Raw genomic sequence first — 14,772 nt, 5'->3', positions numbered from 1 at the left:
GGTCATCTTCACATCAGTTTCACAAATCAGAAGAAAGGAGGAGACAATGTTCTCGCCTCAGAGGTGTAAAAAACTAATGCTCTGTCACATGTCCTTTGATGTTAGTAACATGACACATTAGTATATCAATATTTAATACTAATATATTAACATATCACAGTATAAATCAGGGAAATATTAATATATAAAACATCTCCACTGCCACCCCTGGTAAATATTTGAAAACCTTTTAAATAAATTCATATTTAATAGTTTAAGAATAATAATTCACTGAGAAATGTAGAAAAATCCAATGTTTAATTTCAGCATATTTATCAAGTTTAGAAAAAAAAAGTTTCATGTTAAGAGATAATCTGCAGAAATAATACAAGCTATAAGGATGTTTTATACTTCAGTAACATATATTCATTGTTATTTTAAATTTGGTACAAAAACTTTGGGAAGAAAATGTCTAACAAGCGGACAAAACACACAAGCATCTAAAACATACGAGGTAAAATCACACTAACCCTGTTCGAGAATTTGGCGCCACGGTAGTTTCGTTGTGAAAGGTTGAAAACTGTGTAGTGGTCGGCATGACGACTGTCAAGGAACGAGCGAATGTCCTCAACATGGTTTTGGTAGCCAATCTGGACTGACTCAGCAGGGTACGTCATGACTGGAAAGAAAAGAGATGCTCAGAAAAATTTTACTTTAGGATTTTGCATAATTACAGTTAACCCTTAAAATATAAAAATGTCACCATTAGAGAATGATTATCAGTGGTATGTTGATGCATATCTAGACAATACATTTTCTGCTGACTTCGTTCCGCACTCCATCGTTATATTTATGATTATGTAAAGCTTTGAGTAAATCATTATTACAAAGGAAGGTCAAATAAAGAGAAAGAAAGTTAATTAAAAACCAGTTTTATCTTACCTATGATCCTTGATGTAATATATGCAATGTCCAGCTCTCCTTTAGTGTACCTGAAACAGACAAAAGGCTTTAAATTTGTTTTTTAAACTTATAATTAGAATTGCACAATGTATTATGAATATTATATAGTCATCACAATATACTGCATGTGTGTGCAATATAAATATTGCAGACGTTATGCAGTTCAACCTGTAATGCAGTTAAAAACAACAATCTTCATAGGAAGACAAAAGCCTTTCTTTATTTGAAAACAGATTAAAAATCCTAAAATAAATGTATTTTCATGGCAAATACTTTTTAAAATGGCATTGTTTTCCTCTTCATCAATAGACCATTATTTTTCACAGTAATTCTGATGTTTGTGTCGGTTTATAACATTCCAATAAAATATACTGAAGTTTGTGGTTGTAATATTACAAAACATAAAAACGGGGTGTGAATTATTTTGCACATCACTGCATTCTATGTCATCAGTATAATTGAAAGAAATGTCATATTTCTGTGTTTCTGGGCATGATCAGATTTTGAGTGTGAGATGGTCATAAAACATGGTAACCGATTCCATAAATCCATAGAGAAGGTCAAATGTCGCAACTACAAACCAGCAAGTACACAAAGACAAGGTCAGGAATTAAACTTCAAGCATTCAACAGGTTGATCTGGGCTTCTGCTAATCACTGTCAGAGCATCGGGTTGCCTGAAATTCAAATCTTAACAATTAGATTCAATAGATTTATGAGCAGCAGAGGTTTATGAGTGTCTGGGTGAAGAATCTGACTTTTTGAGCGTTATTTGTGCAGTTATTTGTGCATAACTGAGTCATTTGTAGCATAATGAGAAAATCCTGTGGAGCTGAATGACCGCGAACAAACACCTCTCTGTTTTCATGGGGCTGCGACATATGGACCCAGTGGAAACCTAGTCATGACATCTGCATGATGTCATGACAAGCTGTATTATCATATACTCAGGTCTATATTATTGAATTTCCACTTTTAAAAACTTTAAAAAAAAAAAACTTTAGATGTAATATTCAAGGTTTCAACTTTTTCTCATTAAGATTACATGTTTTTTAATGGACTAATGGAAAAATGGTTGGAAGACTGAATTGTCATAAGCTGTGGTGGTGGGTGGTGAGGTAGACGCAGTGGAACCAGGTAGTAGTGAAAAATGATGATGTTTAATCATGAGAATCCAACAAAAGTCCAAAAACCAGGAAGCACTGCAGAGCGGAAAACAGGGCTCAACACAGGTAGCACTAGCTACATGAATGGACATGAATGAATAAACACACACGACTGACTGTTGGTAGACAAGGACCCGACAAAGACACAGACACACAGGTGACACTAAATACACAGGGAGTAATCACAGAAACGAGACACACCTGGGGACTAATCAAATGGAGACCAGGAAAACACAGACACAGAAAACTCGAAATAAACACAGAAAAACACAGATTCCGACGTGAATTGATGGAAGGACCTATGTATGTATGTATGTATGTATGTATGTATGAATGGATGGATGGATGTACGGATGGATGTGAACTTTCTCAAAGCCACCATTTAAAAAATGATCCCGCTCATACAGCAGTTGTAATTTGAATTTTATGATTAGGAAGTAAACATTGGAGCATGAAACAGTTTTAGAACAAATTGCACATTTTGTAAATATGCTTATAAAGAGCGATGAAAAACACAAATTCAGACAGAGTGGGTTAGATCCCATCTTTGACCTGGGTTCCTTCATTCCAGTTCTACTCTGCTCCAAAAATGTCTGTTTTTTGCAAGTGTGATGTGTCAACAACTAAACACTGTTTGAATATTTGCACTCTGAGTCTGTGACCCAATTTCTATTTACAAAAAGTGGAGTGCAAAAGGAAAAGACAGCTTCACTCTTTCAAAACTAACCTTGGTTCAAGTCAACTCAGTTCTATTTTTAGCTTCAAATGATCTGTTTTATAACACATTTTTGAAAACTCCAAGCATTCAAACAGTTTATGTTGGACGAATTAAAGAAAAACAAGAAAATAAAACCAGTTAAAATTAGAAACAAGTTAAAACTAAATAAAAGAATAACAGTATGAATTTAGAGGAAGATTGATGCGTTTCTGTCTGGTAGGATGAATATGTTCCACCACAACTCATTTGAAGTTTCCTCAAAATGATATCATACACTGTTTAATACTTGCCCCAGATTGAGTCTACAGCAGATTCTCTGTTCTTGCAGGTACATAAACAAAGAGGCTGTGTTGCTTCGAATATAGATGAGACTGGGGTGCACAGCAACTTAACGAGCGTCACTCGGGCATCAAATGAGCGCCAGAGTAAGGACTGCAGTCTGAAAAGTTTAACTTTGAAGTTCAACTTTATTCAAATATGCTCATGACTTCTCTCTGAAAAGTTGTAGGGATGTTATTTTTGCAAATTGGCACAGGCAGGGTTCATGAGGAGGTACAAAAATGTAAAAAAAGCAACTGAGACAGTCTGTGACTAGAAAATATTTCTAGAATCTCAAACGCTGAAAAAACAGGATAGATGTCTAACAGAGGTGTGTGGGCATATCTTGCCAGAGGGAGGTTTTTAAACTTTGACTAACGTTAGTGACACTGTCAGCTATATAAATAGTTATGGTTTATTGTAGTTTTTTGAATTTCATTTGCATTTCATTTCAGCATTGTTTCTTATTTCCTGTGTTTTCAGCTGCATTGACGACTAAATGCGTCTGTACAGGGTGTCACGGCTCCACCGCTGACCCATAGGGCGCCAATCAACAAAAAAGGGGTTATGATTCCTAATGAGAAATACAGAATGAAATATAATATTATATATAAAACAGATACTGTACACCACAGTGTAAGATGAGAAGAGAGACAATGCTGAAGTGTCATTTATTGGGTATATATTGTACACAAGCAAGGCAGATGCACAATAATATCACTGGAGTGTAACAAACACTCTGCATAGTAGAAGATGGCCAGTAATTTTATAAATTAAAATTTTAGGAACAATATGCAAATACACTATATGTTAATGGCTTGTAATGCCAAGCTGTTACCAAAGGGACATGCTAATGCATCAATACGTTTGCCAACTGTCATGAAGAAACTGAAAAATAAAAAGTACTGCCAAGAAGTACCCTGGATGCCAGCAGGTCATCCATAAAGAAGAGCATTCAGGTCAAAAAGAAGAAGAGGACTCAGATTCAGATGGCCAGTTACTGTCTTTGTTTTTATTGTTTAGTTTTGGCTTGGAGATGGACAATGAAAGAGTTTCAAACAGGTCCCCACAGTGCAGCTTAAATATGAACAGGAATATTTAATGTGCAGATTAGTTTTGCTTTCTCTCAGACTTGTTTAAATATTCATCAGTCCAGGTCTACCCTGCCGTTCACCCAATGGCTGCTGGAGACAGGCAGCAATATAATTGCTTGGATTATTTCAGAACATGTCATTTTTCGTCAAAACAGTTTGATTTTATAAAAAACGGCAAGCTGAGACTGGACCCTCTCAGTGAATGTATTTTCAGTCAGAATTCAAAGGGAAATTTCTTCTAAAAATACACATCTTCAGCACATAACTAAGGGAAATTAAAACCGAGTGTCAACTCTTTGAGGATTTACTACTAAAAACAAATACTATTCATGCAATCCATTAATAATCCAGTTGTTGATACCATCTTCCTTAATTTCATACAAACATTACAATGCTGGAAAGTACAAGAATAATATTCTTACTTTGAAATAGGTTTAAATTTACAGTTTAGATTTTGATGCCTTTCATGTATAAACAATGTTCACATTTATGTAACATTTACTTCACAGAAATGTTTTGAATTGCAGTGCATATTTTTTTAGTGACTCTCAGCCTTTTGTCAACTGCACACTGTATGTTTTCTGTTGGGACAATACATAATATAACAACACAAAATGGTGTATATCTATGAAGAGGAAGGAAACCAATAAGTGGTTTTCAATTCTTTTACTAAGAAAAATCTGAAAAATGTGGCAAGCTAATATTCAGCCTCTTTTAATCTCAACCCCCAAAATAAAATCTAGTGCAACCATTTGTCTTCAGGAGTCATGTAGTATAAAGTCATTTGTTCTATAAAGATCTCAGAATTTTATAACATTGGTAAACAAACAGCATTATGACATTGAACACAGAAAGAGATGGAGCTGTCGAGAATTTTAAAGCAGGCTTAAACTAACATCCCAAGGTTTGAACATCTCACATAAAATGGTCGAATCCATAATATGAAAAAAGAAACAGGATGATAAAACTGCAAATCAGTTTTGTCATGGTAGTTCTGGAGAAGAAGCAGAGTTTAACGACTCGGGTTTATAAAACCTGTCGAGTCGTGCCCTCCAGAAATGTATCCTTTGTGGAACTGTGGCAAGAAGAAAGCTATTAATGAAAGAAGTACATAGTAAATCCTGACTAAAGATAGCCACAAGTCATGAATGGATAATAGCAGACATGAAAGAAAATAGTTCTGGTCAGAGAAGACCAAAACTGACATTACTGGCCAACAATACACAAAGTGTAATAGAAATGCTTGCAGAAAACTGGTAGACCCAAATAACACTGGGGAAGAGAATACAAAAGCACACCACACTTTAAAGATTTTTACTTTTAGAAAATGTAGAAAACTATGTGTCATTTTTCTTTACGGACTACTTTGTGTTGATCTAGCACATAAAGTATGCCATTGTAACTTGAGAAAAGTGCAAAAGACTATATCATTTGGTTTCCCAATGAGTTAAAATGTCCATTATCATCATCATCTTCCCTATGTCTGGTCCAGGGTTAAATTTTATCCTTAGGTGTTCAAAGTGTAGAATCTGCGTTCAGATGCACAAAAGAACAAAAATAACAACAGCAATTCTGATAAGTGACTCTAAATTTCTGTAATATTCTGAACTGTTCTCTGTTCTCCTGCACCCACCTCTCCATTTTTTGGACCGCCCACTCACAAATACCTATTTACTCCTCTCAAACACACACCGCTGCACGCATGCCCTGAATGAAATGAATACGTTAGTATCAGCAGTGCACAGGCCATTTGGCACAATGGGCTCACATGAATAATTCAGCAAGAAGAGGAGAAAAAGACAACAGAAAGACAGAGAAGCAGAGAGATGGAGCTGAGATGAAAACAGGACAGAATGACTGGAGGAGCTGAAGCACGAGAGAGGGATAAATACCATAAAATTTGCTGACTCAAGACACATACGGAGGGGTGTGTATGTGTGCCTGTATGTTTGTGGTTACACAGAGGCCGCTTTGTGCTGCCCAGAGCAGATGCCTGTGCACAAACACACTGGAACAACCCAGCCGTGTCAACCTCGCGTTTCCCCCCCTCCATCCACACTGAGTAGAGCGTTTCTACTCTTAAAGCTCCCGCAGACACTTACTGTAACCAACCAAACAATGCATGCAAAGCAGAGTTTAGTTATGTGTATTTTTATGTCATTGTTCACTGAAAACTTCGGACAGTTTCCAGAATAAACATCAACAGTATTAAATGATATCTGCGGCTCTGCTACGTCATTTCATATCCAACATGATGGATGTTCCTACGTCTAGAAAACAAAGAGGCATTTCCAGATGTAATGAATTTGTTAAATAATGTCATCAAAAAAAAGAGTAGAAATTAAGCAAGCAAGAATGATTCCTACAAAACCCATTATTCATGTATGTAATAACGTTTAATGCTGAAATCTACGACAAAGATTATAGAACTCAAAAATCCTCAGACAAATTCAGGTCAAAAAGTCTTCTAGATTGGCTTTTCATTTTGAAATTTCCTCAGTTCCTTGAAATAGATTGTGTATTCTGTTAGGTGCGTGGTACGGCAGCATCACAAAGCTATAAATAACACAAAATTCGAATGAAAACAGAAAGACTTGAAAGTAGGAGAAAATATATGTTTTGATTATAACCAAGAGCAGAAGATCTGTAATATCCATGCAGGGAGTCGAACAATTACTCCACATTTTGGAAATACACCGAGTACAACAGGAGTGATGTGTTCCCTTACGTGGCGACCTGATGCATGACCTTTGTGGAGGTGTCCTTTAGAGTGTCTTTTAAGTTGTCCTTAAAGTTGCTGAAGAACTTGCCAGCTCCTCCCTTCACCATGTCCAACAGCCCTCCACCATAGCCAGCGTCCATATCTGAAAAAGCAGAACATTTAGCAAACATGAATCCAGTAAAAGTAACTAAATCTCAGACTGACTCACAAACTGGTGTGGATTTCCTCAGAAGCAACTCACTGGGCATTTGTGAGAAAAAAAATATCTAAAAGACAACTTGACTAGAATAAAGCTTAATCTTGTCTAAAGGTAAAAACCTGAGACAACCAGTTTTTATTAAGTACCTCATTTTACAATCCTTCAACAGAGCAAATTAACAGTGTTTGATTTGTAACTACAAGAATTGCTAATCAACTTGAAGGTTTGCCTACAGACAATTATGAACAAAATGCATCTTAAATTCTACTGCTGTTTGAAAGTCGGATTATTTTTTTATTTCTTTCTTTACTAATTTTTTATTTGCATTGGTAGAAGTGTCAAATACTGAGCAATGAAATATTTATAGCCTTAGCTAATTTGCATTTTTGTTAGTGCAAAGGTATAGGTGAACAATGGAAAAAAAATACGTTATTTATAAAATTGAGTTTAATGTCTTATATACTTTTTGTTTTTGCATGTTTATAAATTATTCAGAATCAGCTTTATCCACAAAGTCTGCCCACACAATACAGACATTTGACTTAGATTTCACTTTGTCCTCAACAAAGACATTTAATTGTGACTATATATGAAGAGAGAAAATAAAATAAATGAAAATGTATTCTTTTTCTTTCTTGTAAACATGTATACATATTGTGTTTCTACAAAAAGAAAGACAAGGTTGTGTACATGTATAAAAGTGTTAAACTGTCTAAATTAAATGCAGTACAAATATAGTCTATTTTTTTACATCGTATTTTATGCCGATATTCTGTAGATACACAAACATTTCACTTTATAATGATGAGCCTATGAGTCATAGCATAAATACATCTGCTTGCACAGGATTGAACCACAAGGGCACAAAAACATGACACTCAATGAATTACACACCATCTGCACTTGTGTGTATCTCTGGTGAATGTTGGAAGACACCCAACTGTTATATCTGAGTCAGCACCCGACTGGTGATCTGAGGGTTTCTCTCCCTCATCTTTTCCTTTTTATCCCTGCCTACATCCACTTCAATCTGCAACCTCCACTATAGCAACAGCAGCGTCATAATTTTCCTTATAACCTGGAGATGGAAGGGAATCCACTTATATTAACCATATGTCGTCAAAAATGAACAACTGGTGGTCTCATCTCATCATCAAGCGTAATGAAATAACTTGTTGAACAGCAAAAATCACCTTCAGCAAGTGCTACGGTTTATTGTTTTAGAAGTGTGAGCTGAATCTCTTAAACAGCAAGAGAATAGGCAGATCGGAATCATCAGTGCACAACATGGATTGGGTTTTCTAATGACAGTCTGACTGTGTAGGTGATGACTAAAAATATATGGGGTAACCAAAGATGGTTGACAGACTAACAACCCCTCCTCTGATTTGAGCATCTGAACTCCACTCTGTCATGACCTGTAAGAAATTTGCTAACTGCTTTGCAGAGAAAATTCTAAATAGCAGAAAGTTAATCCAATCCAGTGACAATGTAATGTCCGAAAAACACAAAATGACACTGTTCTACTAACTCAATCATAAATACATCAAATAAGCTCCAAGTGTTCATTGACAGAAACTGTGAAAGAAGCACAGCAGTGATTCTGTTGGACCTCAGTACTGTTGACCATGACGTATTACTGAAGTAACTGGAGAGCTGGGTCGGATTCTCTGGTACAGTACTTGACTGGTTCAAGTCTTACCTAAAGAACGAAGGCAACGTCTCGTCAGGCCTGGCAGAAGTCACATTCAGGGCACCCCAAGATACCCCTCTTATTTAATATCTATGAGCTCCTGTTATCTCAGATTATAGCAATTAATAATCCCACAACTATGCAGGTGATACACAGCTCTATATTCAACGTCACCAAGTGACTACAAACCCATTTAAGCACTGAGCAGATGCATGGAACAAATCAATGAGTAGATGTGAAATAACTTTCTTCAGCTGAACAAAACCAAAACTGAAGTTATTATTTTTGGACCTAAAGAAGCGTGATCAAGTTATTCATCTATTACAGCTAGTAGCTAGCTGTAATAGTTAGGCCTGGGTATAGTCCCTCACTATACCCAAGCCCGTAGCCTGGGTATAGTGAAAGACTCAGACCTGAACCTTCAGATACACATAAAGACAATTACAAAGTCAGCCTTCTATCACCTAAAACAGTTTCCAGGATTAAAGGGGAAATGTCCCAGCAAGATCTAGAGAAACTCATCCATGCGTTTATCTTTAATCGCATTGATTACTGCAACAGTGTCTTCACAACTCTGCTTAAAAAGTGAAACAGAAAGCTGCAGCTGATCCAGAAAGCTGTTGCTCGCGTTCTCAATAAAACCAGGACGACAGAGGACATCACCTCAGCTGTAAAATCCTTACACTATCTCCTTTAGCTCAGAATATAGTCTTTAAAATACTTCTGTTTGTATATAAATCACTGAATGGTTGAGGAGTTCAAATTAAAAGTGAAACAGAAGAAAACACAGAAGCTGCTTGTCGTCAGTCAGATCAGCAGGCTCTCTGAATATATCACTCTTTTCTGAAAGCCTCAGACCAATTTTTTGTTTCATTATACTGATAAATGTCAATGACACAAACAGAGGTAAACAATAAAGCTTCATTGCATTTTAGTGCTCTACACTCGTAGGTATTGTTTTGTCTTCAATGACTGTCTTGTCAAATAAATTGTAATTGGCCTAATTATAGGTAATGCTGTTGACACATTATTAGTCATTCACCGTACAGATTAACCAGAGGTATGACTCTCCTTTCCTGGTTATTAACAGCTACAGAAAGGATGACACAACGGCATTACAGATCTGATAAGCTGCAGCTCCAAGCTGTCGGCATGTCTGGCATACAGAGATTTATTTAATTAAAGTTTGTTCCCTTTTCTGCACCTTCATATGATGCTTATCTTCTGTTGAACAAGGAAAAGAGAAAATATAGCAGTTGTTCATATACAATGTCATGAAAAAGTCTCGAGTTATTCTACATCTCTACATACTGGCCTTTGAGTATTTCCAGTACTTCCACTAGTCCAAAGAAAAACTACAGCCAACATTCAGACCACATCAAGGACACTCAAAACCATTCTAATGGTGCTTGTACATGGCTAACTTGGAAAACTCAATTTCAGCAGGAAGGCCTGCATCACCTTACCACACCCTTTAACTCAGCACACATGCTGTCTTGGTCATTCGGCCACCACACTTCTACGAGGATGTTTCGTAACAATCTGAAGGATTTCTCTCTAAATATGGAGGTTTCTTCACCTCCACCGTTAGTTTCAGCCATGCTGTGGCGGAGAAAATATCAGTAGCTTCATCATCTTATCAGAAACATGACAGGATCATGGTGAGGGAGGATTTCTGTGTAGATCACAGCTCACTGTGCCATTTTGTGCAATAATCTCAGTCCCAAAACTGCCGGAACAGCTTTTTAAGGAGTTGCTGTAGTTAAGTAGTTTTAAGGAGTTACTGTAACTGTAAGGAGATACAATGAGAGTATTTTAAAACGTTACAAACCAGTTGCTCAGTTTTTATTTTTACATATTGCAAATAGTTTTTAATGCACAAATATGAACATTTTGTACATGTTTTAAAGAAATTATCCTCATCTAGAGATGTAAAGCCCAAAAATATTTGCTTATATTTGTAAAAAAAATTTCCATTCTCTACAAAAAAAAAAAAAGAATTAAAAGCTCAAAAATAGTATGAATTATTTTTCAGGGCACTGTATCACTCCTGAACCACATGCCCTGTCTTCTCTGTGTTGATTCCCTAACTTTAGTATAACACAAACTCCTTCTGACTGCAATGTGAAGGAGTTATACCTTGATCTCTTTCTGCTCTACATCATTTCCTAACATGTCTGTTTGAATCTGCCTGCTCCTTGTTATTCTGTTCACTGGTGCCTTTTTTTCCCCTCTGTGTCCAGATGGATGTGGGAGTGTGCAGCCTGGTGAGCCATTTACAGTGACGAGGCCTGCTAATGCAGACACCAGAGCAGGCTTTGATAACGACTCGATCAGGTAAAAAAGCCTGTCCACTCAGAAAGAGAGTGGGTCGGCTGAGAGCTCTTGGCTTTGCCAGAGAGATCAATGGCTTGTTTGAACGTGTCTCCCTCCTTCCAGAGAGCCAACCTTTAGCTTTCAACATCCGACTGTGTGAAAGTGGGGCAGATGGATACAGAAACACACACATGCAAACATCAAAACGACTATGTATAAGTGAGTGGGCAAGGCCCACCAGGCCAAACACACATCTGACATGAGATGAGGGACCCCCCTGCCTCCTCCCCACTCCCACTCCCCTCGCCACACTGACCCTCCCACTCTCCTCATGCAGCTTCTTTTGTTTCACACAAACATTTATCCCTACAGGCAGGCTCACTGCACACAGCACTGCAGAAATGCTATACCAGATGCTAAAGCAAAGATTTTCTTTCCAATCATTATTCTCATTAGTCTCAAATTATTATTAATTAAACCCATTTTGATATAAGAAATAGCATATCTGGTACAATTTTCATATGATTATTCATACTTCAATCTGTGCAATTGCTGAATACAACAAAAAAAGAATAGTTTATTTACATGAAAAATTCTGCATTTCTTGGGGATGCGAGGCAAATACCAAGAGATACTATTTGGTTTACATGCATTTTAATTACAAATAGTGAAATGTCTATTTGAATATCAGTCAAATAGATCAGGGGTGCCTGTCTGATTATTTTTTAATGGGATGTCCAGATGGAGGGTCATTAGTAGTTTTTAAGTGGTACACCAAACTAAAAGCCATAGCAGAATTTTGCTTTTGTCATATTAAGGGAATGGTGAAAAAGTGGTGCCGAACATTTAAAATTGACAAAGATGTAAATAAAATAAATTGAATACATTCAAACAACTAAATACGGATACTAATTGAAACTGGTTATTGACTTTTCTGAATTCATCCTACCACACTTTTGCATAAAAGACTGCCTGTCAGTGCAGATGGCAAAATTTCTAGTAAAGGTGCACCACTCAATCGAGCAGAGATAAGAATTGGATGATTTTTCTTTAATCAGTTCAGGTAAAACATTAGAAAATCTGGGGAGGTGAGATACCTTAATTATTAAATTAATTAAACTCTATCTACTACGAAAAACTACCACTATGTGCTATCTACAAATGCATCAACAGATAACACATTCTGTGATGGACTTTGTGTTTGAATATTGTGAAAATTTGAATGAGGCTAAAGATAAATCTCTATGTGTATATACTGCAAATCCATGTTTTAAACTGTTCCTTCCATCAAAAACTAAGGGAATCAGTGAAAATTAGCAGACTAATTAGGCCAAAAAGCTTGATCAGTCCATCTCTAATTTATTTGGTGTGGCATAACCTCTCTCCCAACCCCCCGCACCCCCGCATCTGAGAATCCACTGTAATAGATACGAGACACTCATAATGTAACTCATAATGTACATCACTCATAAACATCAATGATTTTTTCATTTAATAATTACAGAGACAGTTAAATCCTGCATATTTCTCAGAGCTGATGATGGTTTCATTTGCTTCCTTGAACAACAGTCTATAATTTCTAACGATTTGCATCCTGAAATACTATTCTGAAACCTGAGACCATTTCTTAGTATTGGCATTACTATAATTTCTTATGAGTAGGACAACGAAATGTTAATTAAAGTGTGTTTTCATAATTTGATTTGCAGCCTATAGAGTTTTTTAATGGTTGTCAATTCCACTTGCAGTGTATCATCTTGATATCATGAAAATGTGAACCAAATGTTTTGGTTAAATATAAGCTTAATTATGCTACATGTGTCTAAAAAGCCATGTGAAGTTAATTTCAGGAGGATAGCCAAAAGAAAAGCCTACATTTGACTTCAGTGTGTACTTTCAGTGTTAGCTAGAATAATGTTCCCGGCTGGTTCTCCACCGGGACAGGCCGCATTAACACTCTGTAAAGTCATCACATCTTTACTCTAGCCTTCTCCATATCAGAGTACATCATCTAATCTGCCCGGGGGGCCGCCGAGGGTTCCTACCTGAGCTGTCCATGGTGCTGCAGTCCTCCTCTCTCAGTGGGCCTGCCTTCGGTCCGAGGGTGGCCGCGATGGAGCCGCCGAGAGAGCCGCCGCCGCCGCCGCCGCCGCCGCTGCTGCTGCTCCCCCTGCCGAAGCCGAAGCTGTCTCCGCCGCTATCGACCAGCTGCAAACATTCATAGCCATCGTAACTGGTCTTTTTCTTGTAAGCTCCCAACAAGCTCATTACAAAAGAACGCAAGGATGGGGGCGGGGGGAATTATTAAAAAATAAATAAAAGACCAAAGGAGCCTCAAAATGACGAGTAGGCTGCTACAAAACCCCGCCGCTGCCTGCGTTGCTACTGCTGCTGCTGCTGCTGCTGCCGGGTGCAGCACATGTCCGAGGATGGGAGGACAACCGGTTTCCTCTGCTTTCTGAGAATGTGAAATGCTATCAGTAGCTCTGCTCCCTCTCCTCCCTCCTCTCTCTGTATCGCCTCCTCTATTTCTCACCGCCGCATTTCACTACGTCTCCCAGCTCCGGCTGCTGCTGATGCTGCTGCTGCTGCTGCCCTCCAAGTTAAAGGGAAATCCACCCCAGCTCCTGCTTCCCTAACCGTAGTCCTGCATTTATTATTCCCCCAATCAGCTGCTGGGATGAGCCCACTTTTTCATGTGGCTTTACGGGTTAATTTTCAAACAAACAATGCAAAGCTTTATTATTTTTATTTAAATAATAAAATAAGAGAAAACAGCTACAGCATATCAACCTTGTGAAAATAATATTTTAGACAGCTGGACATTCTAAGCAAAAATGATTTCCCATCTTTTCTCAGATAAAGCTGAGAAAAAATATGGAATCATAAATGCAAATTTAAAAATATTTCACTAATGAAAAAAAAAAATCTTTGTTAAAAAGGTCTTTACCAAGAGGTGGTTTTTCCTAAATGTATCAGAATGATGATGCAAAAATTACAACATCAATCAGGAAACTCAGATCCATTCATATTGAAAATGCATTGTGGAAACTGACATACGTTGAATGGAGAACTTCCACCCTGCAAAGCTGCTATATTGTTTTTCAAATGTGAAGCCGATCCATTTATCATCTGCTCTCACTTATCCTTGCAAGTCGCCAGTCCATCCCAGAGCAACACAGGACAAACACACATGAACTTTTGGGTAATTTATACACAACAGTCCTGTTTTGGAACTGTAGGAGGAAACTGAAAGAACCCATATGTGCTCGTCAAGAACATGCAAACTCCATGCATCTCCATGCACACCAGGCCTCGATTTGAGTCCAAGAACTGTCTGTAGCAAGGCAACAGTTCTACCAACTGTAGCCTCATTAGTGATGCTAATGTCATAAAAACTGCAGGCTGTCAGATAAAAGAGGTCCAGAAAAGTTCTAAATGTGATGTATTTTTTATTTTAACCAGATTAAATCTCTTTTTCAAGGGAGATGTGGTCAAGTGGCACACCAGTGTACAGTATGCAAAACAAACATTAAAAGGTTCAGACCACAGAAACATCATAAAATTCACTAAAGTACAAAATAAAAAATGTTCTTCTACTTGCT

At 37.4% G+C, this 14,772-nt stretch overlaps 1 protein-coding gene across 4 annotated transcripts in view; it reads right to left on the bottom strand.

The window, feature by feature from the left end:
- Window positions 1–14,772, bottom strand: part of dnajc6 (DnaJ (Hsp40) homolog, subfamily C, member 6) — a 35,305-nt gene that overhangs the window by 16,149 nt on the left and 4,384 nt on the right. For 2 of the 4 annotated variants that reach the window (XM_032571435.1, XM_032571436.1), the window contains exons 1-4: window positions 13,213–13,739; window positions 6,966–7,101; window positions 922–971; window positions 510–658 (exon numbers count right to left, since the gene is read on the bottom strand). In XM_032571435.1, the coding sequence (XP_032427326.1) occupies window positions 510–658; window positions 922–971; window positions 6,966–7,101; window positions 13,213–13,435 (558 nt within the window). In that variant the 5' untranslated portion in view covers window positions 13,436–13,739. Of the gene's footprint in view, window positions 1–509; window positions 659–921; window positions 972–6,965; window positions 7,102–13,212; window positions 13,740–14,772 lie in introns of those variants that run through there. The other 2 variants (XM_032571438.1, XM_032571437.1) reach the window with 2 other exon arrangements.

Source organism: Xiphophorus hellerii, chromosome 9 (assembly GCF_003331165.1).
Source record: "Xiphophorus hellerii strain 12219 chromosome 9, Xiphophorus_hellerii-4.1, whole genome shotgun sequence".
NCBI lineage: Eukaryota > Metazoa > Chordata > Actinopteri > Cyprinodontiformes > Poeciliidae > Xiphophorus > Xiphophorus hellerii.
Note: the sequence above shows the minus strand (reverse complement) of the source record. Positions and strands in the feature narration are given on the sequence as shown.